Here is a 27,715-nt window from a genome sequence, read left to right as displayed (position 1 = left end):
CTGCACCATTTCTCTTCTGCGTTCGCAGTGTTTTTATTCGAGTATACACTGCAAGCTGGAGGACTTGGTTTGTTGCAAAATCCATCGGTCAGACTGATGGCTTGTGAAGCTGTGATGGGGGAGGGGGCAGGTTTAACCCCTTGAGTGGCACGCCCGAAAATTTTCCGGGACGAGCTCCACTGCTCATAGCTATATAGCCTGGAAGATTTCCCGGCTATGTATCAATATGGGAGCTGCAGAGCACAATGCCACAAGCTGTGACAGTGTGCTCTGCCTGCACTGTCCCACAGAGAACAGTGCAGGACATTAAGAAGCAGGAAGATATTGCCGATCTGCCGGCAATCTCCTGCTTCTAATGTCCTGCTTTGTTTACAGGTTGCTATAGAGACCATCGGCTTGTCAGAAGCAAGCCGATGGTCTCTGTTGCAGGGAGAGCAGGTGCTTGGCTGTCAGAGGACAGCTATGTACCTGCTCTTACAGCAGAGATCTGAGAAAACCTCTGATCTCTGCTGTGTTAACCCTTTACATGCTGCAGTCTGACTGCAGCATGTAAAGGGCTGTCACCATGGGACCCCCCAGAATGTAATCAGGGGGTCCTGATGGGTCTCTGCGGAAGTCCCCTAAAGGGACAAAAATAAAAAAGTGGAAAAAAAAAATGATTTAAAAAATAAAATAAATAAAATTAAACACTTGTTCCCGTTTACTTTGTGAAAAATTAAAAATAAAATTACACATGTGGTATCCCTGCGTCGTAATGACCCAGAGAAGGACGTTAGTACATTATTTAACCCCTTAATGACATGGTCCTTTTTTTTTTTCTTCTTTCCCCATTTCTTTTTTTTCCTCCCCCTGTTTAAAAAATCATAACTCCTTTATTTATCCATCGGCGTCGCTGTATGAGTGCTTGTTTTTTGCGGAATGAGTTATAGGTTTCAATGGTGCCATTTAAAGTACCATATAATGTACTGAAAAACGTTTACAAAAATCTAAGTGGAGTAAAATGAAAGAAAAATGACATTCTGCCATCTTTCAGTGCGTTTTTGTTTCTACGGCGCACAAACTGCAACAAAAATGACCTGATAACTTTATTCTATGGGTCAGTATGATTACTACGATACCAAACTTGTATAGTGTTTTTTGTTTTTTTTGTTTTATTTTTGCTGTAGTACTTGTATTTTGTTTCAAAGACATTTAATTTTTTTGAATTTTCTGCGGTCATTTTGTGCGCGCAATAACTTTCATTTTTCCATCAATGTACTTGAGCAAGGGCTCATTTTTTGCAGGATGTCCTGTAGTTAACGTTGGTATCATTTTGGAATACATACGACTTTTTGATCGCTTTTTATTGCATTTTTTCTGGGAGACAGGGTGACAAAGTGCATTTCTGGCGTTCGTTATTTTTTTTTCGGCCTACATTCACCGTGGAGGGTAAATAATGCACTATTTTGATAGATCAGACATTTACGGACGCAGCGATACCAAATATGTATTTTTCATTTATGATTTAGATTTTTTTTTTATTATAGGTATGGCAAAAGGAGGGTGATTTAACTTTTTACTTTTTTTCCCTAATCAACCTACCAATTTTTTTACAAGTTATGCAATACATTATATATACCCAAAAATGATGCCATCAAAAAGTACAACTTCTCCAGCAAAAAACAAGCCCTCACATGGCAGTGTCAATGGAAAAATGAAAGTTATGGCTCTTGAAACGCGACTGCAAAATTAGTTGAAATTAAAAGATTAGACCATTTAAAAAAACCTGCCCTGATGGGCACGACAGGGTGGTAAGAAACCTGCCACTCAAGGTTAGGTTAATTGTTAGTTTACAGCAGTCAAAGGCATAAATGTGATTTTAGATGAAGCTTCTAGGATATATGTGAGCTGCATCAATTAGATTGTGCTATAAAAACCATCATTTAACTTAGAAGTGCTGGCAGCCAGCGCTCCTATACACTTGTAATTACAAGGGTTGGCCACTAGGACCCGGTTGCTGTGAGCTATGCCAGCGGGGTACCGTGCTGCCGCTTCTGCCACAGATTGGATGTCGGGGGGGAAGATAAGTGAGACAAATTGATAAACTGATTGGATATTATTTTTATTATTTTACATAGAATTGGCTGGCCAATGAGGTGGAAGTCCTTGTGAGTACAGAGGAAGCTCAGAGACATCTTAATGACCTCCTTGAGGACAGGAAGATTCTAGCCCAGGATATAGCACAGCTGAAGCAGAAAAAGGATTCCGGAGAGCGTATACCTGCTAAAATCCGCGTAAGTTCAATCTGCAGTTGGCCTGAATTTTGCTATTTGGTAACGATTTGTTTTTTTGTTTTTTTTTTTTTAGTTGATTTGCTGAAAATCTTGTTAAAATAGAGACGCCGCTATACATGACTGATACATTGGATATACATGTTTGTAATTTATGGTTCCATGAGCTTTCAGAGAGCTTAAAGACTGACCTATCCCAATATGACGAGGACTGCCGTCAGTGGGGTCAAGGGGGAAAATGTATGAAATCACTGATCTTTAAGGGATAAGGAGTAAACCTAGTACTGTTTTCCTTAAGCGGCGGACGTACACGGTGGCTGAGCTGGAGAACATGGAAGAAGAGGCTTCTGTCACAAAGCAGATTGAAAGCTTGGAGACTGAAATGGAGCTCAGGTACTTCTACTGGCCTTGGATAAGGAATACATGGTCTACTGGAGTATAAACGTTCCATTCAATGATCTGGAATATATTTGCATTTCTAACAGGAGCGCCCAGATAGCTGATCTTCAGCAGAAGCTGCTGGATGCAGACAGCGAGGAAGAGCGAGTGAAGCAGAGATGGGAAACGGTCACAACCCTTATGGAAGCAAAATGTGCACTGAAATATCTGATGGCGGAGGTAGGTAGTGCAGTCTCTCAGTAAGGTACTTTAGGCTTTCCTCTTGCCAAAAAAATGCAGTGTCAGTGTCTCAAAGTACTGTACACCCAATGCGTTGGGACCCTGACAGTGCATCAGGTCCGGCGGGAAGGGCAAAAGCCGTCTGCAGCATAAAACGGCTTCTTCAGAGACAGACTTGAGAGGAATAACACCAGCAGAACACGGGAGGACAAAGTAGCGTTAAAAATATAAAACAAGCATTAATAAACTGTTGTACAGAAACAGCTGTGGCTACACTAGAGAGAACAGTGTACTTAAAGGGAATATAAAAGATCGCTGGAAACTGCGGTACACTTAAGGTTCCTTCACATTGGTAAGATTTGTGCGCTGCGAGACGCACAAATATGAAACCCAATATTTTGAGTGGTTTTATTCACATTTGCGATGTTTTCCTGCATAGCATCGCGATGCAGAAATCAAATTGTAACCTGTTCTTTTTTTTTTTTTTTTAGCGATATCACCCATTGTTTTCAATGGGGCCGGCGCCATTGAATCAATGGGAGAAAATCGTGAAACAGCTTCACATCCCTACGGCGCTGATGGAATCCCCATAGTGAGTAGAGAGGAAGGCAGAGCTACATATTTGGAGGGATAGGGGGTGGGGCCAAGTGGGGGTGGGGTTAGAGGGACCTGCCTTCTAGCCCAACCCACTCTTAACTAGAGTGGAATCATTAAACCTCTAGCCCCACCCTATCTCTCTAGCCCCACCCCCTAGATCTCCAAATATGGGGAGATTTCTAGAAGATTCCCTGTAACCCCGCCTTCCTCTGTCCTCGCTATGGGGTATTCCTTCAGCCCCACAGGGATGCGGGGGTGTTTCCATGTGAAAACTCCTCGCATCCAGGGGTTTTCAAAACCATTGTGAGGGATGGGAATCGCAGCCCGATATTGCCCTCACCCGTGTGCAGGAGCCTTTACAGATACAGGAGGGCAGACGTGCACCACCTCGGCAGGCAGCCAACTTGCCAAAGGAGCGGGCAAATTACACCTGTGGAGGACACCGATAAGACAGCCACTCACACAATCTCCTAATATAGAGGGGTTGGCTGCCTTGTGTATACTCCCACACAGAGCAGTAAATACAGGGAGAGGGAACAGTGCAGGCACAGCTACATCACCCTCTTCAGTAATGCAGTTCCAGTAGCTAGCTGAAGACCGATTTCTTAGCACAGTCTTCACATAGGTGGAAAATATATAGAATAGGTGATTCTATGCATTTTTGAAATGGGTTTTTCTTTCAAAAATGCATAGAATCGCCTATTCTATACATTAAAGCGCAACACTCTTTAATAAACATGACCCTATAATTACTGAGGTAAGTCTCTCATATCATCTGCAACTAGTCGTTGGTTACCCCAAAGTTGTTACCTTGTAGTGACCATATAGTGTTTTGTGCTTTTCCCCTTTATATTCAATACTGTCTTGATCTCAAGATTTAAAACAAAAAAGCTTGTTGTGGTCCTTTCACATTAACTAGGAAATATAGCAAAAACTAGAAAAACCAGTGATTACTGAAACTCAAGTGAAATTCCAAAGGTTAACATAAAATCATAGCCACCTGCCCTGCTACTTTTTTTTTTAATGCAAAGTCTCTAACTTTTTAGCCAATAGGGAGAATTTATTCCGGATTTATAATAGTTTTCTGTTATCGAATGTTTGCACGTGTAGTTTTGCTCAGGTTTGTGTGTAGTGAGATGTACAACAGCAAAATGATACACTTTCCAAAGTGTCTAGAAATGGGGATTTGTGTATAGGTTTTCAGACAGATTTAAGAAGTGCAAACAATTTGTCAGTCTGTGTGGTGTAAAAATTGACTTTACATTTCCAAGCCTAATTTAAAGATATAATGGCATAAACAGCATATTAGAGGCTACAAACTAGATATACAAAGGGTATGCATAGCACCAAAATATTTGAAAGAGTATGCATAAACCTTTACAGTTGGCTTCCATTAAGTGTGTTTTATAGTGAAATCCAGTTGAGTAGCTTACCTGTTGGGTTCTCTGATAATCCCACGCTGGATTTAGATGGAATGACTATCATTCAAAAAATTGTTCAAACAAGTAAGACTATCGTTGAGTTTAAGTGCAGCCAATAACAAACGGGAATCTTTTGCTTCTTGTTTTTGTCCAGTTTCTGCAGGTATAAAAATCTTCTCGTTTGCTTTATTGTTTGGTTTACACTGCAATCATTCATTCCCTGTATTTGCTTATAAAGGGGCTGAACAATGCATTTGCCTGTCTAAACAGGCTGCACAAGTGCGAACAAGAGTCACCGATAACTCAAACGAGAATCACATCATCTAGAAAGACCCCCATACAGCTGGCATGTGCGATGGGCTGAGCTTTCTCTAAAACAAACCTCTATATCCATAGTGTTGCTATGTATCTACTCTTCGTTGACTCATTGAGGCCGCCTCCTATCAGTGAACCCTTTCCAATCCACTGTCTGACGTCTTCCTACATTCCGATTGAAGCTTGTACAGCTCTAATATCAAAAGACGTCCAACAGGGTATTCTTACCATCTATTGCCAGCCACTCTGCTGTCGGAGCCACTCTGGCGCGCACACACACTGGCTGTAGCCAGCAGATGGCACCGTTGTATAACAGCAAAAAGAGAGAGCCTTTTTAGGAAACTCTGAATATAAAATTGGATTGGAAAGGGTTAATATATATTTGTGCAGGTCATCAGCTAACATGTGCTTGGGTATCCTTTTGTCCTGATAAGACTATTGGCGGTTTTTCAGACATTTGAGTAGTTTATTGGTTAACAAAGTTTTTATTAGCTTTTTGGAAAGGTCAAAACATATTAAACATGACTTTCAATATTACATTCAGTTAAATAGTCAGGGGGTTACAAAGCTGGGCAAAATGCCCCAAATTACATCTCAGGTATTACTATTTACAGAGTAGAATAAAGTAAAATTCCAAGTTTTATTCCTTTATTAGGTAAACCCCTACTGAAACAAAATATAATCTGCCTGAAGAGACCTGAACCAAGAGTAACATTAAGGGAGAAACAAGTATAAGGGGAGGATCAGGGAGGGGGAGGGGGGGGGTTATGCTTGTAGCTTGCCATAACGGTGCACCTGAGTTGAAAGGGTACAAAAAACTCTTCTGTTTTAGTGCCATAAATATATACCTCATATTTGTTGGGGAAGTAGAGGATATACTTGAAGGTGAGCTAGAGACCCCTGGGAGGGTCACAGATCTGGCTGTTGGTTTTCATAGACGCATAGTGAGCGAGTTTTGGTACCAAGGTAACCAGATTCTTTCCTATACCGCTTCACGGTATAAGAATAGCCGCTAGTTTCTCATTAACCATAATCCATGACCGTTTTATTTTAACTAAAGGTCAGAAACGCTATCTTTTCTCCTTAGGGAGAGCAACTATAACCTAAGTAAGGAGACTCAAATGGCCATGCACGCTCCTCTGGGTAATATGCAAATAAGGGAGATGGAATAAATCCTCCACAGTGCCACCTATTGAAAGGTAGCATTCCTTCAAAGTCAGACTTTTTATACAAGCCTTGTTACAATGATTCCTGGTCATTGTAACAAGGCTTGTATAAAAAGTCTGACTTTGACTTGAAGGAATGCTGCCTTTCAATAGGTGGCACTGTGGAGGAGTTATTCCATCTCCCTTATTTGCATTTTAACTAAAGCAACACCAACTGATGTTTTCCTCCAAGAGTGAGTGATTGCTATACATGCAGCTAGGAAACAATAAGATACCCATTTATGAGTGTGTTTGGGGATGTTAGGGATATGTATGCCCAGTAAAGCTTCCCAGGACTAGTTTTGTAACGAAATATTAGTAATGGAATGTATGGGTGTATACCTGAATGCAGAACCTGCAGAGCCTAGGGCAGTTCCACCAGATATGTAGGAAGGTTCCCTCCGCATCCCCTAAAATATAGGCCTGACGTCCCTGGAAACATGCTGGAGGTTCTTTTAGGAACAAGATACCAACACATGAGAAGTTTATAACCCGCTCCTGTTATTGATACGGTAATAGTTTTGTGGTGGTTGTTGCGGTTTTATGCCACTCAGAAACTGGTAGTTCCTCACCTAGTTCCCCTTCCCATCTCCTCATGTAAGGGAGTTTGTCCTTGGGTGTTATAAAGTTCGAGTATAGTTTGGCAATTATTCCAGGGCCCCTGGCATTTGTTACAAAGGCTTTCAAAGATAGTTAATTCATCCAGATTTTGTCTATTTTCGGTACAAGTCAATACATAATGCTTAATTTGCTGTAAACGAAAAATCTCCCCATTTGTAATGGCGTGAATAGCCCGAAAGAACTCAAAATTGTCTGAAGCCTAATCTAGCCACAAAATCAATCATTCTAGTAAGATCTCTATCCATCTTCCAAAGTCGGTTCACTTGAGTATATTAAAGCGCTGAATGACTTAAGAATTCTCTTTAATACTCGCCCTATCAAAACCTCATGGGTTTCTTGTCAGTTTCTGTACTTCTGGAAACACGTCCACTGATACAGCGTCACTTGTCAATGTTGCCCAGGACCAGAAAAAAACAAACCCCAGCAGGGTACTCACAATGCATCTGAACATGTGTGGCTGAAGTTTGATAAGGGGAGTGTTATTACTTTTATTACAGCATTTTAAGTTGTGTTTAGAAAAGTGGCCAGATAACCCTTTTAATGCTGTAACAAAATTACACCTTTAACCCTTTCCAATCCACTGTCTGACCTTTGAAGACATTATGATTTAAGGCTGTACAGCTCCAATGTTGGAAGACGTCTGCCGGGGTTCTCTTACTGTATATTGCCAGCTTCTCTGCTGTCGGATCCTATCCAACGTGTTCCCTTATGCAGTACTGGCTCTAGCCAGCAGATGGCGCCATTGTATAACGGCAGAAAAAGAGTAAGCCTCCTAGGAAACCCAGGATACATATTGGATTGGAAAGGGTTAAACAGCATCACATAGGTGTGATCTGATGCCTTCCTGACAGGTGCTATAGACACAAAGATTTTAAATTGTCAACAGGATATTGGAAAGCCACTAATGCAACATAGAAGGGTACAAATATCGCCCGCTGTCTGGAGGGACGAGGTTTGGTTGCAAGCGGGCAGCTCATGTAGGAATTGCACTGATAACAGCAGAATAAACTGACAACTGAATCTGTCCCGAAGTGTAATCTAGAATTGCCCAGACACACAAGGAAATTTGAGGCCAGCATTTCAAATGGCGATCTTGGTCATTCCGCCGGCACGCGATGCGCCTAATACATGAAGAGGCACACTGCTCCTCGTGTGTTGGGCACATCTCAAAGTACATGTGCCCATGCAGAAATGGATGCCAGATCCGATCTGGCGTTCAGTTATGATTTTATGCTAGCCTCTGGTGTAAATTCTACATATCGGACTGGTCGGCAATGTCCCCTCTTCTAGTGAATCCTGCACTGAGCAGGGGGTTGGAGCAGATAACCCTGGAGGTCCCTTCCAACTCTACCAGTCTATGACAGTGATGCAAACCTCCAATATTCTCAAACGTTTGCACAAATCCCCACTTTTGAAAAGATTTGCAGTCTTTTTTTTTTTTCATCAGACGCTGGTGTGAAGTTTTTGGGAATTGTCCCCGCAGGCTTCATGACTGATGTACTGATCTGTCATAGAAAATGTTTTGTTCTTGTGTCAACACAATGGCTTCACGCTGTTTTCCCTTTTCACTCCACAATATTTTTAGCTGGTTTCTTCCAAAGTCCAGAATAGTAAGCTTGAAAGCGGTCATAAACAAAACAAGGCGCATGCTGCCGATCTGCAGAAGATGATATTTGAAGAACGAAATCAGATGGCTGAAATGGAGACGGAGCACCAGAGCCAGCTTGTGGAGCTCGAACAGCAGCACCAGGCGAAGGTACGCTTATTTACCCAGACTCAAGCAAATCGATTTTTTTTTTTTTTTTTTTTTTTTTAAATGGGGCATTTGTGTATATAAATCCTTGCTTTGTCATTTCCAATATTTAACATTTTAAAGGCCTTTGTCCAAAAAAATAAGATGCTTCTAATAAAAAGGCCTTTTGTTCCAGGTCAGTATGACCCCTTTTAAAACTAGTAAATTGAGATTTCAAGTCTGGTTATCTGTTCCTCAGATACTTTATTTGCTGAGCCAGTTACAGCAGAAGCAGCCAATAGCCTCTGAATCAGAAGAATCTACTGAGGACACCGTGACGGAACGCGAGAAACAACTGATGGAGAGACTGAAGTTTCAGGTACTTCATATTTGAGTGCATAGAAGTTTGTCTCCAGAATAGAGTACAGAATCGCTAGAAATGATACTTGTGCTTATGGGATTGGTTAAAGTTCACCACTCTTCTCAGCCCTTAAATGTACACCTCTTGAAGAAACTGTGGGGATGGTAGTGGGAAAGCTTTGGTTGAACTATGCAAGGACATGGTAAATGGTTGCGATGAATGAAGTGCATACAATTCTAGAGAAACAGCCATTAACTGAGTGTTAAAGGTGAATGAATATAGACCGGAAAAAGGGGACAGTTCTCACCTGCCGCCACCCCACCTCTATTTCCAAGTGTAAGGTGTATGATGTAAGATGGCTGGGAGGATCAGGGTTGGATTGGACTTGTACGGCTACAAACGGACCTGGATAAGCTGGGGGCTTGGGCAGAAAAATGGCAAATGAAGTTCAATGTTGATAAATGTAAGGTTATACACATGGGCAGCAAAAACAGATGTCACCAATATACACTAAATGGGGTACTGCTAGGGAAAAGTGATATGGAAAAAGACCTGGGGGTAGTAGTGGACTGCAGACTTAACTGGAGTAACCAATGTCAGTCAGCAGCTGCAAAGGCTAATAAAGTCTTGGGGTGCATTAAAAGAGGTATAGGGGCGAAGGATGAGAACATTATCCTCCCACTATATAAGGCACTTGTCAGGCCTCACATGGAATACTGTGTACAGTTCTGGTCACCGGTGCTCAGGAAAGATGTTACAGTACTGGAGGGGGTTCAAAGAAGGGCAACTAAACTAATACATGGAATGACAGGACTGGAATACCCAGAGAGGCTATCCAAATTGGGATTATTTACTCTAGAAAAAAGGCTAAGGGGTGACCAAATAACTATGTATAAATACATGAGGGGACAATACAAGGATCTCCCCCATGATCTGTTTATACCCAGGACTACGACGGTAACAAGAGGGCATCCGCTACGTTTAGATGAAAGCGGGTTTCATTGCCAACATAGAAAAGGGTTCTTTACTGTAAGAGCAGCTAGACTGTCAAACTCTCTGCCTGAGGAAGTGGTGATGGCAAAATCCATAGAGGAGTTTAAGAGGGGACTAGATGTCTTTCTGGAGAGGAAGGACATTATATATAAATCTTAGGTTAATTGTTAATCCGGGTATACAGGCCGGTAGGAACTATTAGGGGTTGATCCAGGGAACAGTCTGATTGCCATTAGGGAGTCAGGAAGAATTTTTTTTTTTTCCCCAAAAGGGCTAATTGGCTTCTGCTCTTGGGGTTTTTTGCCTTCCTCTGGATCAACAACACAGTAGGATAGACAGGCTGAACTAGATGGACATTGTCTTCATTTGGCCTTACGAACTATGTTACTATGTTGTACAAGGTTATAAAACTTAAAATGGAATAAGGCTTTCCAGGTGACTGAGAAAGTTGGGAATAGCCAAAAAACTAACTCTTGGACATGTCCACCATAATGACATGATGAAGTTGTGTGGTGGTTTAATTTGGGATGTGTTCACATGGTGCAGACAAAACCACATGCATTTCTGATGGGACTGCATTTTTCTATAGCAGCTGCATCCGAAACCACAGTGAATTGCTAAAAAAACATGCATTTTTCAGCCTATCCGGTCTTGACCGCACCTCAACTGCGCTGTGTGACTACAGCCTTAAAGCAATTTTTTGCATAACTAGGAACAGCATGTGCTTAGTAAGAGGGGACCTTTCCATATTTTGACTTGCCTATATTGATCAACTTGCACTCCATTAAGGGCCCGGGCACATGACTGTTTTCACCGCGTATTAGTTGTCCGCACGCACGATACACAGTGCGTAGAGCCAGTGAAAGCCAATGAGCTTTCATTTATCCATTCACATGGCGTATAGCCACTGCGTATTGACACGCAAGAGAAATAAATCGCAGCATGCTCTGTTTCTTCACGTTCATATGCTATGTGAGCCATATACTCTTGTACGGGCAGTGTATAGTACGCTGTCCATACGCAATAAATTGCATATGGGCAATGTTTCCATATGCATCCCCACTCTGAACATAAAAATAAAAATCACGTGGGCGTGGCCAGCGACCGGCATGAGCAGTCGCACGTGAGGAGAGCTCCCTACGGGAAAGCCTAAAATCCTGCTATAATCCTGGCCAGAGTCACATCCTGAGACCCCAGACATTATCCAGGACCTCCTAAATCCTGAGGGGACGTTGAAACCGAGTCTGGAGGAGATTGGAGTCTCCTGTGCCCTTAACGGAGCCGCGGGCCGAGGAAGAAGAGGAGCGGCGCCATTGCCTGTTTTCCCGCGCTCCCTCCGACGCTGACCTCCCGGGCCTCCTGCCCACAGAGCCGGGTAGGGACCTATGGGCTCGCTTCTGCTGGCTGAGACCTGCCCGGTGAGCCTTCCCCGAGACCCGGTCACCCCACTCGGGCCGACCCTCCCCCCCCCGATCACCGCCGGCTGGATCCCGGACCCCGGGACGGAGTGGCTCACCCCCCCCCCCCTCCCCCCCCCCCGGGAGGAGGAAGGAGCTGCTGCGCTGAGACGAGGGGGAGAGCTACGGCTCGCAAGCCACTCCGGCCGCCCCGCTGCCCCGAGACCTCCGCTGCCACCTACTTGTGCCGGCGCGCGGACCGCGCGGGAACCATCCCTCCGGGCTGGGGAGCCCGCCCCGCTGCCCCGGGACCTCCGCTGCCACTTACCTGTGCCGGCGCGGGAACCATCCCTCCGGGCTGGGGAGCCCGCCCCGCGATCCTAGGAGAAGCGGTGCCTGTTGCCGGGACCCCGGCCGGGTCCGCGGCTCGCTCCAGCGTTCGACTCCGAGCGGCTGGGGACTCTGCAGCCGACGAGAGATTAACCCCCTCCTGGACGGGGGGGGCTGCCTGGCTCGCAGCCTCCGGTTTTCTTCTCCCCGTGCAGGGGCTGTGCGGGTAAACACAGCCTGGTAGACCATCCTGCAGCGTTCCACCACGGTCCCCCAGTGGGGCTAGACGCCGCACAAAAGCCCTGATTTACACCTCAGCGGCCGCCTCACCTGCAAATCGGCGAGCTGGGAGTTCTTCTGGCCGGTACGGCTACCGGATAGACGGCCACGGACCCAACCGGAACCGAGGCCGGCCTGACCATCACACCGCTGACCAGCTACCTGCGGCCCAGCTCGTGACACCTGGCGGCCCCCGAAACCTTACACCGCAATATTCTCCTTCTCGAACCCGGTCCTGCGGAGCCGGCAACTGAACTGTAAGTAACCAGCAGAGAGACAACGCACTCATCAAGAGACATTGATCCCTCTATATACACCAGGCATATAATCTACAACAATAGACCCCTGCTGCCCCGCCTGGGGGGAACAAAACATCCTCAGCTATTGTCATTACAACATAACACCTGAGGGAGGGCGCGAGGAACGGACTACTTGCGCTCAAAACCCCCGTCCGCCCGACCCTCTGCTCGTGGCGAATAGTGTCGTGGCAAGGAGCCAGCGCCACTTTCTAATTTTCTTTTACAACTGGGCATAGACTCAACTAAATCCTATACAATTGCGACCCCGGACGCGGGACCTTCACCCTCTAACAACTACGGCAACCACATAACTAAGGACTGGATAGCTAATCACATCTAAATCCTGCAAAGCCGCACCAAAACTGTCGACTTTACCATAAGACGCCCGCCATAAGTCACTTCTCTCATATTCGTTACACTGAACGGGAAAAGGCAGAAACTTCCGCTTCTTAACAACCAATATAAGTGCAAATTACAAGGACTGTGCAACCGTTAACATTTAAGTGTTACAAAACCACGCCAAAACCACCGGAACTGCCCTCTAGACTTTATTATAATCAATATCTCTCGATACTTTATATACCACACTACGCTAAGCGGGAAAAGATTCCTACCCTCTAAACAACCACTTACTGCATAACTACAAAGACCCTTGCTGATAACATCTAAGTTCTGTAAGAGACGCATTAACCCACTGTAACCTAAATCTCGGGGCGGAGAAGAGGAAAGGCCACTTACTTCCATAAACCACTATACCAATCCACGTCTCTCACCATGAGCACACGAGCCAAAAGTGGCTCGGCAGCAGAAAAGCTAAAAGAGTTTGCCCACTCTAAGACTCCAGATCATACACTGCGGCCAGTACGACCCACCCAGATGAGGGAGCCCGAAGACGAGAGCGGGCAGCCGCTGGAACCGACTATGCGACAGCTCCTCGAAGCAATCAATACCTGCAAGTCCTCTCTCACTAATAAAATAGCAGAGATAAAGTCTGACGTCTCGCTCCTGAGACAAGACTTGCAGAACATGAGAGGTAGAATGCGGGAAATGGAAGATCGCATCTCCAACGCAGAGGACTCCTTACGCCCGCTCTCTGCGGCAGTTAAAAAAGCCACGCGAGTAGCAGAATATTGCCAATCCAAGACGGATGACCTAGAAAACAGGTCACGCCGTAACAATCTACGGATAATTGGCCTGCCCGAGAAGTCAGAAGGCTCCCACCCAGAAACATTCGCCGAAACATGGCTGAAGTCTTTGCTAAGTGACGAGACCTTCTCCACGCACTTTGTAGTGGAAAGAGCCCACCGGGTCCCAACAAAACCACCGCAACCGGGAGCCCCCCCGCGCCCTTTCCTAGTGAGGATTCTGAACTGCAGAGATCGGGATGCGGCACTTCGTCAAGCTAGACTAAAGGGCCCATTAAAGTATAATAACGCAATCTCGATATTCCCTGACTTTTCAGCCGAGCTACAAAAGCAAAGGGCTACTTTTATAGACGCCAAAAGAAAGTTCAAAGAAAGAAACATCCCTTATTCAATGGCGTACCCAGCCCGCTTACGTATCGTAGCCCAAGGAAAAGTGGTTTTTCTTCAATCCCCCACCGAGGCCTCGGAGTGGCTGGATATGCACCCGCAAATACTGGAAGACGATTGAACCCACAACATCTATGGCGGGACTCTGAACTCATAATCTTGTGCGACTGATACCCCCCTGACCTATAGACGCTGAAGCATGGGGCGACAATATCTTTAAATTGCCAACAGATCTGGCAAGCGCCCATGATCCTCTGTAGGCCACCGGGATATTTCCCCCCCCCCCCCCCCATATTAGAGGAACATCTGCTACTTCTGTATAGATTGTAGCTAAATTGTTTTATTCTTGTTTGATGTTTTTGACATTTATGTCGAAATTAAGCAAAATGTCAGAGGTTAAAGGTTTAAAATGTTATAATCTGCTCTCCAATAATATTCTTAGCAGGTCTGCATCGACACAACTCCCCTCCCTACACCCACAGGTTTTCCCCCTCTCTCCCTACTCTAGGGGCACAGAGGCAACACTTCAAACACATATCCACACAGTCAGCAATGACCCTAAAATGTATTAGTTGGAACGTCCGAGGTCTCGGCACCGCCCTTAAGCGAAGAGCGGTCTTCGCGTATATTCGGCAAACTAACGCACACATTATAAGTTTGCAGGAGACCCATCTTATTGGGGAAAAGGCCGACACCCTGGCAAAGCCTTGGGTGCAATGGGCGGCTCACTCCTTCCACACCTCCTCCTCTAGGGGCGTCTCCGTGCTCATCCATAGGTCATTACGTTGGAACCCCATCAACACTCGCAGGGACCCCGAAGGAAGGTTTATATTCATATTCGGAGAAATAGACTCCAAACCTTACATTATCCTATCTATCTATAACCCACCTCACAATAACCTCCATCTTTTACAATCCGCTATAACATACGCTCATCAATACCCCTCGGCGGGGGTGATTTGCCTAGGGGATTTTAATATGGTAATGGACTCAGCCGTAGACAGATTCCACATATCCCCTAATACGACCCCCACCCAAAGCTCTTCCCTTAAACAATTAATCGACAGTGTCGGCTGGATTGATCTCTGGCGACTCAAACACCCTGACGTGCAGGAGTTCACCTGCCATTCCCCGGGACATAGCGCACTGGCAAGAATTGACTATATATTTAGCTCAGTGGAACTGGCAATATTCCTTCCTAAAATCACGCACTGCCCACGCGGCGTATCCGATCATAGCCCCATACTGCTAACGTTGAAATTCCCCCAACAAAATATAGTACCCACTTGGAGGCTCCATCCCTTTTGGTTGAAGCTAATCGGACCAGATGATCAAGTACCTTTCCACATATCCCTGTTCTTAGAGGCTCACAGTGAGAATACCCACCCCGCTCTGAAATGGGACACCCTAAAGGCCTACGTAAGGGGATTCCTCAAGTCCGCCATATCATACATTAAAAAATCGACAGCCCAGGCCGACAGAGAATTAGAATCCCAGACAATAGAGGCGGAAAAGATATACACATCCAACCCTACAGATGCCAATAAAATAGCCTGGCTTAGCCTACTTCGACTCCACAAACACCAAATATATGCTAAAGCTAAGCGCAAATTATTCTTTACCAAACAACATTATTTTGAACTAGGAAATCAATCCAGTCACCTACTGGCCAGCCTCATTAGACAGGGAAATAAAACTAATACGGTCCTTAAGATCAAAAACCAGGGCGGGGTGGAGCTGACTGACGGCCCATCTATCACAAACTGTTTTAAAGATTTTTATAGCAATCTGTACAACTCTTCCTCTCAAAGTACAGTGGCAGACGTCCTAAGCTACTTGGAGGATTTAGACTTCCCAACCTTATCCGCAGATCAGGTCGAACTTCTGGAAGCCCCTATCACGCTAGAGGAGATCCAGCAGGTAATCAGAGATATGGCTTCTAATAAATCACCCGGCCCAGATGGTCTTCCGATAGAAACATACCGGAAATATAGTGAACAACTAGCCCCATTACTACTTGAGACACTAAATCAAGCCCAAATAGATAATACCCTCCCACCCTCATTCTACAAAGCCTCCATAGTGGTGATACAGAAACCCGGAAAGGATCCGACAGATTGTAGCTCCTATCGCCCAATCTCTCTGGTAAATGCCGATTACAAAATCCTAACCAAAATCCTAGCAACTAGACTAAATCAAGTGATTGTCCATTGTCCATCCGGACCAGACGGGCTTCATGCCTGGGAAATCTACGACAATAAATATCCGTAGAGTCCAGACGGCCATGCAACTGGGAAAACAATATAATATGCCCTGGGCCTTGGTCTCGTTGGACATGGCAAAGGCCTTTGACTCACTGGAGTGGGCTTTTCTCGAGGCCTGTCTGACCCGCTTTGGATTTGGACCCATGTTCCAACAATGGATCAAAATCATATATAAGTCCCCGAGCGCGAATGTAGTGGTAAATGGCATTCCATCACCAGAATTCCAACTGGCAAGAGGTACCCGTCAGGGATGCCCTCTATCCCCGGCTCTATTTGCCATAGCCATTGAGGCGTTGGCAATACGTTTGAGAGACGCCCCCAGTGTAGAGGGTATTAGATGGACGGACCTCGAGAGTAAGGTGGGACTATACGCGGACGATACAATTCTTTTTCTATCAGACCCAATGAACTCCTTTTCCCAAGCCATGACCCACATAGATAGGTTCTCCAGTTTCTCGGGTCTGTACGTCAACTGGTCTAAATCGACAATCCTATATACAAACTCCAACCCCGGAAATGACCCCTGTGTAACTAAGTATGGGCTAAAACCAGTCCAGACATTGAAATATCTGGGGATACTAATGCCGTATGATCACAATAACGCCATAGCAGAAAACATGGACCCGCTGCTGGACAACATAAAACACACATTAAAAGGATGGACCAAACTACCACTCTCTGTGGCAGGGCGCATAAATCTTATTAAAATGGCCATACAGCCTAAATGTTTGTATATACTGCAGCACATGCCAATAGCAGTCCCCAAACGCTTCTTCCAGACATTAAACTCCCTAATCACCTCCTTTGTATGGAACTCCACTCGCTCCAAGCTAAGTCTGTCGATATTACAAAGGCCCAAGGAGCAGGCCGGAATGGCCCTTCCGGACCTCCGACTCTACTATTTGGCAGGACAACTGAGAAATATACGGACCTGGGTCCTGAATAGGGAGCTGCCCATAGCAGACAAACAATTGGCAAAGCAAGTAAAAGGCAATAATCTTCTAAATTACCTAGAATTCCCGCAATACACTAACCCCTCCGACGTGGTCCCGCTTCATAGACTAGCCCTTGGGGTGTGGAGGGAGGTGAAGGCGTTGCAACAATACCGAGATACACTACCCGAGCTCTGTCTCTGGAATAACCCTGGCCTCACTGCCCTACAATCAATCCCAGATCCACAATATTGGATGGCTCAAGGGGCACACACACTAAACGACATATATACAGACGGAATACTCCCTACATTCACAGAACTACGCGACAAGCTGCAGTCCCCACATCTCCAACTATTCAGATTCTTCCAGCTGAGACACGCTCTAAACTCCCAATTCCCACCCACATCAACACATATATCTAAATTCCCTACAATTGGTATCCTCAAGTCTCAGGGACCCAGGGGGCTAATCTCGGCCCTATATACGCATCTCCTTTCGGCCAAAATAGCTCCTAACCCACCTACAGCATACGACAAATGGAGACGAACTATTCCATCTCTCACACCTGAGGAATGGCAGGACATCTCTGAGTCCCACCTGGTAGTTTCCCCCGCTGTAAACAACAAATTAATCCAATTATACATAACATATCAGGCCTATCTTACCCCTAGCCGCTTATATAGAATGGGCACCGCATCCTCAAATGCTTGCCACAGATGTCGTCAACCAGACGCGAACTTTTGGCATTTGATATGGGAGTGCCCCCTAGTTAATGAGTACTGGTCGGAAATCACTAACCTTATAAACGCACTACTACCTCCCCCACTGACTATAGATCTAGACCCCAAGGTGGCGTTATTTGGCCTACTGGAGGAGGAGGTATGGCCACATCACATCCGCATATTTCTGGAAAAGATCCTGTTCCTGGCCCGCAAGACAATAGCCATGAAGTGGATGGCGGTGGAGACTCCCTCTACCCCACACTGGATACAAATGGTGAATACCGTAATCTCTTACGAAAAGATCATTTACCAAAACAGAGGATGCCCGACCAAATTTGGGAAGGTGTGGGGGATATGGATCGACTCCCACTCTACCTTACAAACGGAATAACCTCGAACCCCGACCAGTACCCCCCCCCCCCCCCCCTAGATAAGTGTCCGCAGACCTGCAATACAGCTCTTCTATCAAAATTGAAATAAGTTAGCGCAGAACCGTTTTTGGGAAAAGTTAAAAGTTTATTGTTGTCAAGTTATCCGAGGAATACAGCAATGAGATATATCGATCCTAATGTAATGGAAATGTATGTATGAACAATGCCATACCTAACAAAACTCTTCTTATTCTGTATTCTACAATGCCTTTGTTTGGTTAAAATAAAACGAATTTAAAAAAAAAAATAAAAATCACATTGCTCATGTCCGTGAGCGTGTTATTTGCGGACATGCGCAGTGCCATATGTAGCCATACGCGCCAGAAGAGTATTATGCATACAGCCGTGGGCATGATCCCTAACGGTGTATTTGGCAGTTGGCAATTTTAGGACTCATGCACACAGGACAAATTGAGCAGTGGATCCCGTGCTTGTCAGCAGGCGTGGGCGATCCACTGCTCAATGTGCCCATAGATGTGTGTGTAGATTCCTCTCTTCACGCACACAAGCAGATTTTATTTGCGGCTGCTACATGCTGAAATAAAATCTCAGCATGCTCTAGACTGCTTCCAATGAGCATCGCAATAGTGTCGCGGATCCGTGTTATTGCTTAGGCGATGGTGCGGGGAAATCTGTAGTGCGCATGTGCACTGGCAGCACATCCACATTACAGAAGAAAAGAATTCTGACAGGTCAGCAGGGTCGCAGGCATGGGAGGATTCCATGTGGGATTTCCCTCACGGAATCTCTGCATGCGGTCTTAACGATCCTGTCTGAACTCTGAAAGTTCTAAAACTGTTGCACAACTAAAACACTTCTGTGCGCTAAATACTTTCCATCATTGGCCAGAACATATCATTAGCAATGCATAATTCTGTTTGGTTTCTACATTACATAGTTAAGTACATTTATAATTGTAAACCGCTATAAAAAGCTGTCCGTTCTGCTTGATTCAAACTATTCTGTTTCTTCCAAGGACGAAGAAATTGAAAAAATGAAGGAGCTGTGTGAGAAAAACCAAGAACTCATGCAAGAAAATGATTTATACAAACAAGTAAGTGGAAGTACTCAGAAATGGGATCTATACATACTGTTCTGGATACGCTAGTAGGGGACATTGGATAGATATCGAGTCGAAGCAAGTATGCCATACCTAATCTATCACGTTCAACTGTCTACCAGGGATAGTCAAACCTTTTTAACTAAACCTCAATAGTCCTAACATGATACACCTGCGGTCCAAGTCCTTGCCAAAGCTTAAAAATAATTGCTCAGTTTACGTTTTGCTTCCCATGGCATTAAATTAAGCACAAAAGGAGCCAATGTTACTAAACCAGAGATTGTGGCAGCCTGAAAAGACTGGCCTATGATCACCCCGTGAAAGGGACCTTATCTACAACTAGGGGGATGGGGGGGGTTAGTTTGAGAAGCACTGGTCTGTACACATACTGTATATACTTGAGTATAAGCCTAGTTTTTAAGCACATTTTTTTTGTGCTGAAAGCCTCCCCCAGCTTACACTCGAGTCAGGCAAAGCTTTAAAAAAAACCCTCCATACTCCTCTCCCAGCCGGCGTCTGTCTCCGGCAGCTGTGTGTCAGCAGAGAGAATTCAAGCAGCAGTCATTCCCCCGCCATTCTCTCTGCTCAGCTCTGTCATCCCCCGCTGTCAGCGCGGTGTAAGTAAGAGCTGTGATTGGATAGAGCGTCATCCAATCACAGCCAGCGCTCGATCATTCACAGCCAATCAAGCTGCTTTAGAATTCTCCCCGCTCGGCTTTCAAATCCCCTGCTGTCAGTGCTGCGTATGTTAGCACTTTGATTGGATCGAGCGCCAGCTGTAATTGGCTGGTGCTCAATCCAATCATAGTGCTTACTTACACAGCACTGACAGAGCCAAGCAGAGAGGACGGTGGGGAATGACAGCAGGGAGAATTCAAGCAGTTTGTTGCACAGACGCCGGCTGGGAGGGGAGTATGGAGGTTTTTTTACCTAGTATATACTTGAGTATAGCTCGGCTTATACTCCAGTCAATAAGTTTTCCCATTTTTTTTGTGGTGAACTTATTGTCTCGGCTTATACTCGGGTTGGCTAATACTCAGGTATATACCGTACATTTATTTTACTTCTGGTTTGTGCAAAACAATGACACAACTACACGGCCATAATGTGAATTTCATGTTCAAACTAAGAATTCAGTGGGGCAGATTTACTATTTAAAAATGCGCTAGAAATTGTCTTGCATGCGTCGCACTACGTCTTCAGTATACGCTCATCAGTTATCTATATTTTTGATATGAAAACATACATTTTTCACTTTTCTAATAGTTTTGTAGTTTACATTTATTTTTGTTCCCCACCCCAATTCACCTTCATTACAAAGTCTATACATTAGGCATATAAAAACGTGTAGACATAAATTTCCATACACTTTTTTTTTTTCCTTCGTCTTTTGGGGGATAAAAACACGGATGCGTTTCACGGATGAACCTATGCTGGTGTGAATAGACCCTCGGACGAGATTAGTAAATCTTGCCCCTTTTTGCGTATATTTCAATGAGAGGTTGAATCTGTTCAATTTAAAGGTTTTTTTTTTTTTTTTTTTTCTCCTCTCGTTCATGATGTGTTGTGGAGTTCACACTAGTAGTTGCTTTTTTTTTTTTCAGTAGATCGTGTTTTCCAAAAATAGAACTGTACAAAACTGATTGTTTTCCCTTCCTTTATTTTTTGCTCTCCCATTGACTAATATAAAGTATCCCTTTTTTAGTTCAGTTTTGTTTTTTAACTGGAAACAAAAGGGCGGCGGTACACGCTTGTGCTCCAGTGTGTAAAACAAAGTAAAAGAACTGGATGAAAACTGAAAATTGAGTAACAGAATAGAGCTGAAGGGCTTCAGTTTCAATGAATTTCTATGGGCAGAAAATCAAACTTTCTTTGTTTTTCCTGCTCACTCAACCAACTAGCTAGAGAAAACAACGCTAGTGAGAATTGACACTTACATTTAGAGGGGTGTTCCTATTTTGGAAATCTTATCAGTGTGTTTGAAGTTGCAAAATGATGCACTCCCCCTTTTTAAGATGTTGGTTTTCAATATGCTCCATTCACCAGGTGCTCCATTCACCAGGTATTGCAGATGTTGATTCTTCTGTCTTCAGGTTGTTTACTGTTCATTACCGGGGAAACAGACCACCTCTTCTATGGAAAGAAATGACAGAGCACAACCGTACCTGGTGGCCCGGCCCAAAGCTGGTGCGCATGCGCTCTAGAGATCCGGCCATTAGTTTTAGATGAAGGTGCACAAATGCTGTGCCTTTCCATAGAGCTGGTCTTTTTCCATGGCAATGAACAGTAAACCAGATGAATCGATTTTTTGCAATATCTGCAGAACGAAGCATTTCAGAAATAATTTTTTATGGGTGAATGTATTGTTTTGCAATTTTGAACACCTTAAGATAGGAATTCAGAGATGGAATATTCCTTTAAATATAAAAATTAGGGCATAAGCCGTTTCCCAGGTATATATGTTGTATACTGTTCGAACAATGGGTTGTTGGGGTGTTGATAGTGGAGGGTCCGACCTGTGGAACACCCATCTATTATGACAGCAACACTATAGTCTCAGGGTTCGCTGCAGGCGGCCAATATGTTCCTTCTGTGTGATCATTTCTCAAATTGTTTTCTTTCAAGAAATTGGCGCTACTTCATGCTGCAAGTGGAAGGAAAATGTACAACACATCAGGGGTGCTTCCTGTTGATTCTCCTGATTCTCCCTTTGAATTTGTTCCCCCAAAGGTAAAAATACTGCTTGTTCTCTCCACAATGTTGCTGAGCGGTTGGTGACAATAGCTGAACACTAAACTTTTTTTTTTCCTTTTTTAATTATTTCAGCCTAAAAATCTCCGCCGAACAACAGCAAAATCTACCACCGTTATCTTGGAAGATTTGTTTTCCGAATCTGAAGAGTCTGAAGAGGATTCAAGTGACAAAAACTGGGTCCCTGTCCAAAATGACAAACCGCCCAAGAAGGCACCAAGTGGGGTGAGTCAAAAAACCTTAACTGCTTTGCATGACTCCTTGCTTTTTTTTTTTTTGTCTTTTTCTTGGCAAAGTTTGTTGCAAAAGTTACATCTGTTCACTTCAAGCATTTAAACTTTTTTAGTCTCGGGGTGTTATCCGTATTTCTGTTCTCTTTTTTTTTTTTTTTTTAAAAAATAGTCAACCCCTTCAAAATAACTGAAACTGTATAAAATAAGACTTTGTACGTCCAGAGCTGGTGCTCCTGGTCAGCCTCTGCTTTACTAGGCGACAACATGTCAGTAATTGACTGCTGCAGCCAGTGGGTGGTCTTTTGCTGTAGGTCGGTGCTACAGTACTCCTTTGCCAATGTGACACGATTGCTGCAGTCTAGTGGATAGAAACCAACTGGGAGCATCATTTATTAAAGGGGTTTCCCAGCACTGAACCTATGACCCATCCTCAGAATGTGTCAAATAGTTGATCAGTGGGGGTCCGTTGCTGATCAAAGTGGCAGCGGTCAAGCCTCTATTCAGGCCAATGACGTCACATTCATTTATAATTAGGAGCTCCATCCCATTCAAGAGAATGGGACGGAGCTGTGATACCAGGCACAGCTGCTAAAAATGACCAACTGCTTGGTATTGACTGAAGTGTCGGCTGCGCTCACTCAATCACTACTGTCGCTTTAACAGCCTTTCAGCGAGGATTACGAGCAACAGGCCATCACAATCAACTATTGATGGGTGATCAATAGTTCAGTGCCAGTAAATTAACCCCATCCTAGCCATCTTAATTTTCTTTACTGACAACCCCTTTAATACATTGCTTTTAACCCAGTACTCCCCTTTTGACGGCCTTAGTAATGATTCTTTCCCGCTATTATAGTGCACTTGTAAAGGGCGTTGTGGAAATAAAATGTGCCGCTGTAGGAAAAATAAGCAGAATTGCTCGGAAGATTGTAACTGTGACAAATTGAAATGCCGCAACAGGGATAGCTTCTCGGTAAGTCTGGCTTTTTTTTTTTTTAAAGACTGGAATGGGCCAAGTCAAGACTAATTACAATTGCAGCTTTGCACTTTGATTGCCTTGTATGTGGCCACTATAAGCAAGACCATGAAAAACTGCATGTACAACTTTCTTTCCTCTAGCAACTTTCTAAATAGTCTTCATTTTAAGAACTGTTCTACTGTATGGCTGCTGTTGAGTAATGCTGGTGCCATGTTTCTTCCCCCAACAAAGTAACAGTGGTTTCCTGTGTTCTTCTCTTAAGACCACTTTAAGGAGGATTCCACTACTTTCCACTGTAAAAGTCAAAATGCTAACTGCCACTTGTCTGTCCGTGAGTGAGTTACATGCTCCACCCCTGATCACATGACGGTGACTCTGTCATAGGTCCTATTCCATAGTAACTGAGGCAGTGGCAGTTTGTAAGAGATGCATATCTCACTCGGGATGATCTCCAGATGAAGGACCCGTGATGATGTCACCGTGATATTAGGGGCGGAGCATGGGACTCGACTACTCTGGATGATATGGGGTGGAGCAAGAGTGTTGCTATACATGTTGTTGTTCTTCTATCCCTTATTATGGTCGTTCAATAAACTCCCTGAATCCCCTTTAAACAATTGTCTTGTGGGATCCCCCTGTTTCTGCCAGTTGTGTTTTTTTGTTTTTTTTTTCCTTTCTAGTAAATGTTAAGTGGCAATTTACAGTGATTTTATTTGCCTTCTGTGACTCTTGGCTTTTTTCTTTGACAGTGTGTTGCAGTACTTCTGTATGCTGTAGTTTTATTTACGTGCATTTTTGCGTTTTTTAATTTAGCGTTTTAAAAAATAAATTTGCTTTTGGTTGGTCTTGGCTATACAAAATAGCTTGCTGTTTGTCACCTTCATTCCCCCCCCCCCCCCCCCCCTTTCGTCCCACCCCGGACCCCTTCACATAACATATTTAATGTCTGGAATGATTTCACTGACAGGATGATGCCAATATGGAGGATCAATCACAGGAGTCTGAAAACTCGTTGAAGATTGACTACCCTGGAGATATAACGGCTGGAAGCACCTTTTTCACACCACCTTGTATCACACCCACCAAAAAGGTATGGCGAGCTGTGGGGCTTTATAGCTGCGTAATGAACTGTTCTCTTCTGCTAAAACATGAAAACAGTAGAGTAAGGTTTATAAAGAAGTCTTAAATGATGTTGGAAATTTCCATCCATGAGGCTGGATTCTCAAAAGTTTTCCTTCAGTGTTTAACCCCTCCACGACCAAGGACGTAAGAGTACGTCCTGGAGCTCCGGAGTATGTATAAAGAGGTCGCTGGGCGACCTCTTCATACAGCGTGGGCGTCATCTGTTTATTACATTATACACAGTGTCTACACACAATTGTGAATAGATAATGAAAATCACTGTACTTTCATTGACTGCGTTTACTGCATATTACGCAAGAAATTCTGCTCATGTGAGCCTGGCCTAACTCAAAGGGGCTCTCTACTCTTCAAATGAAGTTCTGATTTAACAATGGAACCAAATGACCTTCTTCCGTAGGTTCTGCGTGAAATAAGTGACATTGGCCAGGCGCTCCCCATGAAGCTGCAGCGCAAACCAAGTATCGTCCCTGGAGCTCCACTGACTGCAGACTCACAAGAGAATCAAATCTCCATCCTGAAGAAAAAGAAGAAAGCACTTTGTAACAGTAATAGCAGCTTCTTCTCCGGATGTTCACCGATCACAGAGGATGAGTGAAGAAAGCCGTTCTAGTCTAACAATCAGTAGCCTCTACGGAGAAGATGAACTGTTTTTTAACATTGGATCATTTTATAGTTAACAGTCAGAGATGAGACTTGTAAATATTTCTATGTGTGTTGTGTCTGACAGCTAGTTCGTGTTATGTACAAGTAATAGCACAAGTTTTAGATACGGAACCTCTTCCAGCTACGGGTCAACAAGCACCATTATTAAAAAAACTCCATCGCCGTTTTGAAAATGGTTTTTAGGGTTTTTTTTTTTTGTTTTTTTTAGCCAAAGTCTGGAGTGGACTCAATGAAAATGGGGAATATAAAGGAGGGACTTGTACTTCTCCTTCCTGCTGGATCCACTTCTGGCTTTGGCTTAAAACAGTACATCCTGCCATGGTTTTTCATTGATTAAAAAAGACTGTGAAACCACCCCTTACGAAACTGCTAGTTCTGTCATGCATGCTAGCATGAAAAACGGTACTGGAAAATTACCTAAGCTGGCAATGGCATTGGAAATGCCAAATAACATTGCATTGCAGCTGGCAAATGTATAGAAGGGGTTTCTCATTAAGGCTTTTGGTATGTCGAACAGACCTGATCAGTGTGGGTCTGACATTCCGCTGTTGATATAAAGTCACATTGGGAGTTAATCATACCAAACAGTCTCCAAATATCCATCATTTCAATGGTATCAGTGGACTTATAGCAAACATCCCCACCAAGGACACGGCCATCTTGATTTCTCTATTGTTGGGGTCCCGATAGATAATATAAGGAACAAACCTTTATGTTAGTCTTAAACCGTCTAGCATGACTGTAGATGCTTAGTCTGCGATGCCTGACCTTTTTTGAGTCTCTGATCTAGTTATAATTTCTTTTATGTCTAAAGATTTTCTCCGAAGCCCTGATGAATTTTAGTCAAAATTGATATAAATTTTGTCATGTTTTTAATATTTGTAGTTCTTACTAATAAAATTAAATGCTCAAGTGTTTATTTGATATCGTGATTTTCTATAAACGTTTTAGAAATCCTAATAGGACCTATAGAAGACTAGCAAAACCACATCACAAGAATATGGTAATGAGGTAAAGGGTCAAACCAGTGTAATTGGCACAAACATCATAAAACAAAAAAGTGTACAAAATGCCACATGAAAGCTATATTGTAAACACATTAAAAATAGTATCTTAAAATCTCCATAGGAAACCAGTAAGCCGCAATTGAAGAATTCCCAGACAAATACATTGATATATTACCCACAGGACTTCCATTACGTTTTATAAAATACAGGAAGGCTTAAAGGTAAATTAATCCCTGTGCTGGAGGTGCACACCAAGAATGTAAAGCAAGCATTGTGTCTATGTAATCTGATAAAGATGATCAAGGGTGACAAGTCTTCTGAGAGGGGCTTGACAATGTGTTACATATGGTGAAGATGGGTCAATCCTGGGATATTAAGATGCTTAAACCAAGGAGTCCAGGTCTTGAGAAATGGCTCCATCTTATCTTCCCGCATAGTGGATACTTTTTCATACTCTAGTGCTCTGGAGACCCTGGCTAAAACTACCTGACTGTTGAGGGATGTAATAAGCCGTGTATTTTGGCTTCCATGCATATAATTTGCGCTAGTTTGTTCTTGATTGTTACCACCTCCGTTGCTCTACTGGCGGATAGACTTACTTAGTTTTAAGTGGGTAAATCATGTGTAACACTTTCAAATACAAGGTTGGCAATCTGCCTCAAGAAAGATCAAATCCTAGGATATGTCCACCAAGCATGAAGTATGGTCCATTCCATTCTCCTACCAACCCCTAAAAGAGAGGTGACGTCCCAGAGGAGAACCCATGTAAAAATACACAATTTTTAAGGTGACCATTAAGGAGCTCTAGTTTAAAACACTGGATTTTTATGGGCTGCTTTAGAATAAAGAAAAAAACGGGATTATAGATGAAACTCTTAACCCATCTGGTAGTTCCTCGCACAGAATACCTACTTATCTTAAAGGTAGTTGCAGTTTTTTTCTGGTAGCGCTTCATAGGTGCACCATACTGAATATTCTTGACTTAAAGGAGATGTCCCGCGCCGAAACGGGTTTTTTTTTTTTTTAAACCCCCCCCCCCCCGTTCGGCGCGAGACAACCCCGATGCAGGGGTTAAAAAAACCACCCGCACAGCGCTTACCTGAATCCCGGCGGTCCGGCGTCTTCATACTCACCTGCTGAAGATGGCCGCCGGGATCCTCTGTCTTCGTGGACCGCAGCTCTTCTGTGCGGTCCACTGCCGATTCCAGCCTCCTGATTGGCTGGAATCGGCACGTGACGGGGCGGAGCTACACGGAGCCGCTCTCCGGCACGAGCGGCTCCATAGAAGACTGCTGAAGACCCGGACTGCGCAAGCGCGGCTAATTTGGCCATCGGAGGCCAAAAATTAGTCGGCACCATGGAGACGAGGACGCCAGCAACGGAGCAGGTAAGTATAAAACTTTTTATAACTTCTGTATGGCTCATAATTAATGCACAATGTATATTACAAAGTGCATTAATATGGCCATACAGAAGTGTATAGACCCACTTGCTGCCTCGGGACAACCCCTTTAACCACCACCTAATGGCTCTGGTGATTGGCACAGAAGCAATCGC

The 27,715-nt window shown here is 44.0% G+C and overlaps 1 protein-coding gene across 2 annotated transcripts in view; it reads left to right on the top strand.

Annotated features, from left to right (window-relative positions):
- The window catches only part of KIF4A (kinesin family member 4A), a 47,376-nt gene extending 21,308 nt beyond the window's left edge, over positions 1-26,068 (top strand). The window contains exons 21-31 of one of the 2 annotated variants that reach the window (XM_066580920.1): positions 2,118-2,273; positions 2,569-2,663; positions 2,756-2,888; positions 8,633-8,803; positions 9,039-9,158; positions 19,299-19,376; positions 22,008-22,112; positions 22,209-22,358; positions 23,223-23,339; positions 24,313-24,435; positions 24,886-26,068. In XM_066580920.1, coding sequence (XP_066437017.1) covers positions 2,118-2,273; positions 2,569-2,663; positions 2,756-2,888; positions 8,633-8,803; positions 9,039-9,158; positions 19,299-19,376; positions 22,008-22,112; positions 22,209-22,358; positions 23,223-23,339; positions 24,313-24,435; positions 24,886-25,083 — 1,446 coding nt within the window. In that variant the 3' untranslated portion in view covers positions 25,084-26,068. The remainder of the gene's footprint in view (positions 1-2,117; positions 2,274-2,568; positions 2,664-2,755; positions 2,889-8,632; positions 8,804-9,038; positions 9,159-19,298; positions 19,377-22,007; positions 22,113-22,208; positions 22,359-23,222; positions 23,340-24,312; positions 24,436-24,885) is intronic. The other variant, XM_066580921.1, reaches the window with a different exon arrangement.
- The last annotated feature ends 1,647 nt before the right edge of the window (positions 26,069-27,715 follow it).

Source organism: Eleutherodactylus coqui, chromosome 10, assembly GCF_035609145.1.
Source record: "Eleutherodactylus coqui strain aEleCoq1 chromosome 10, aEleCoq1.hap1, whole genome shotgun sequence".
NCBI lineage: Eukaryota > Metazoa > Chordata > Amphibia > Anura > Eleutherodactylidae > Eleutherodactylus > Eleutherodactylus coqui.
The sequence above is the reverse complement of the archived record's forward strand: the minus strand, read 5'-3'. Positions and strand labels throughout refer to the sequence as shown.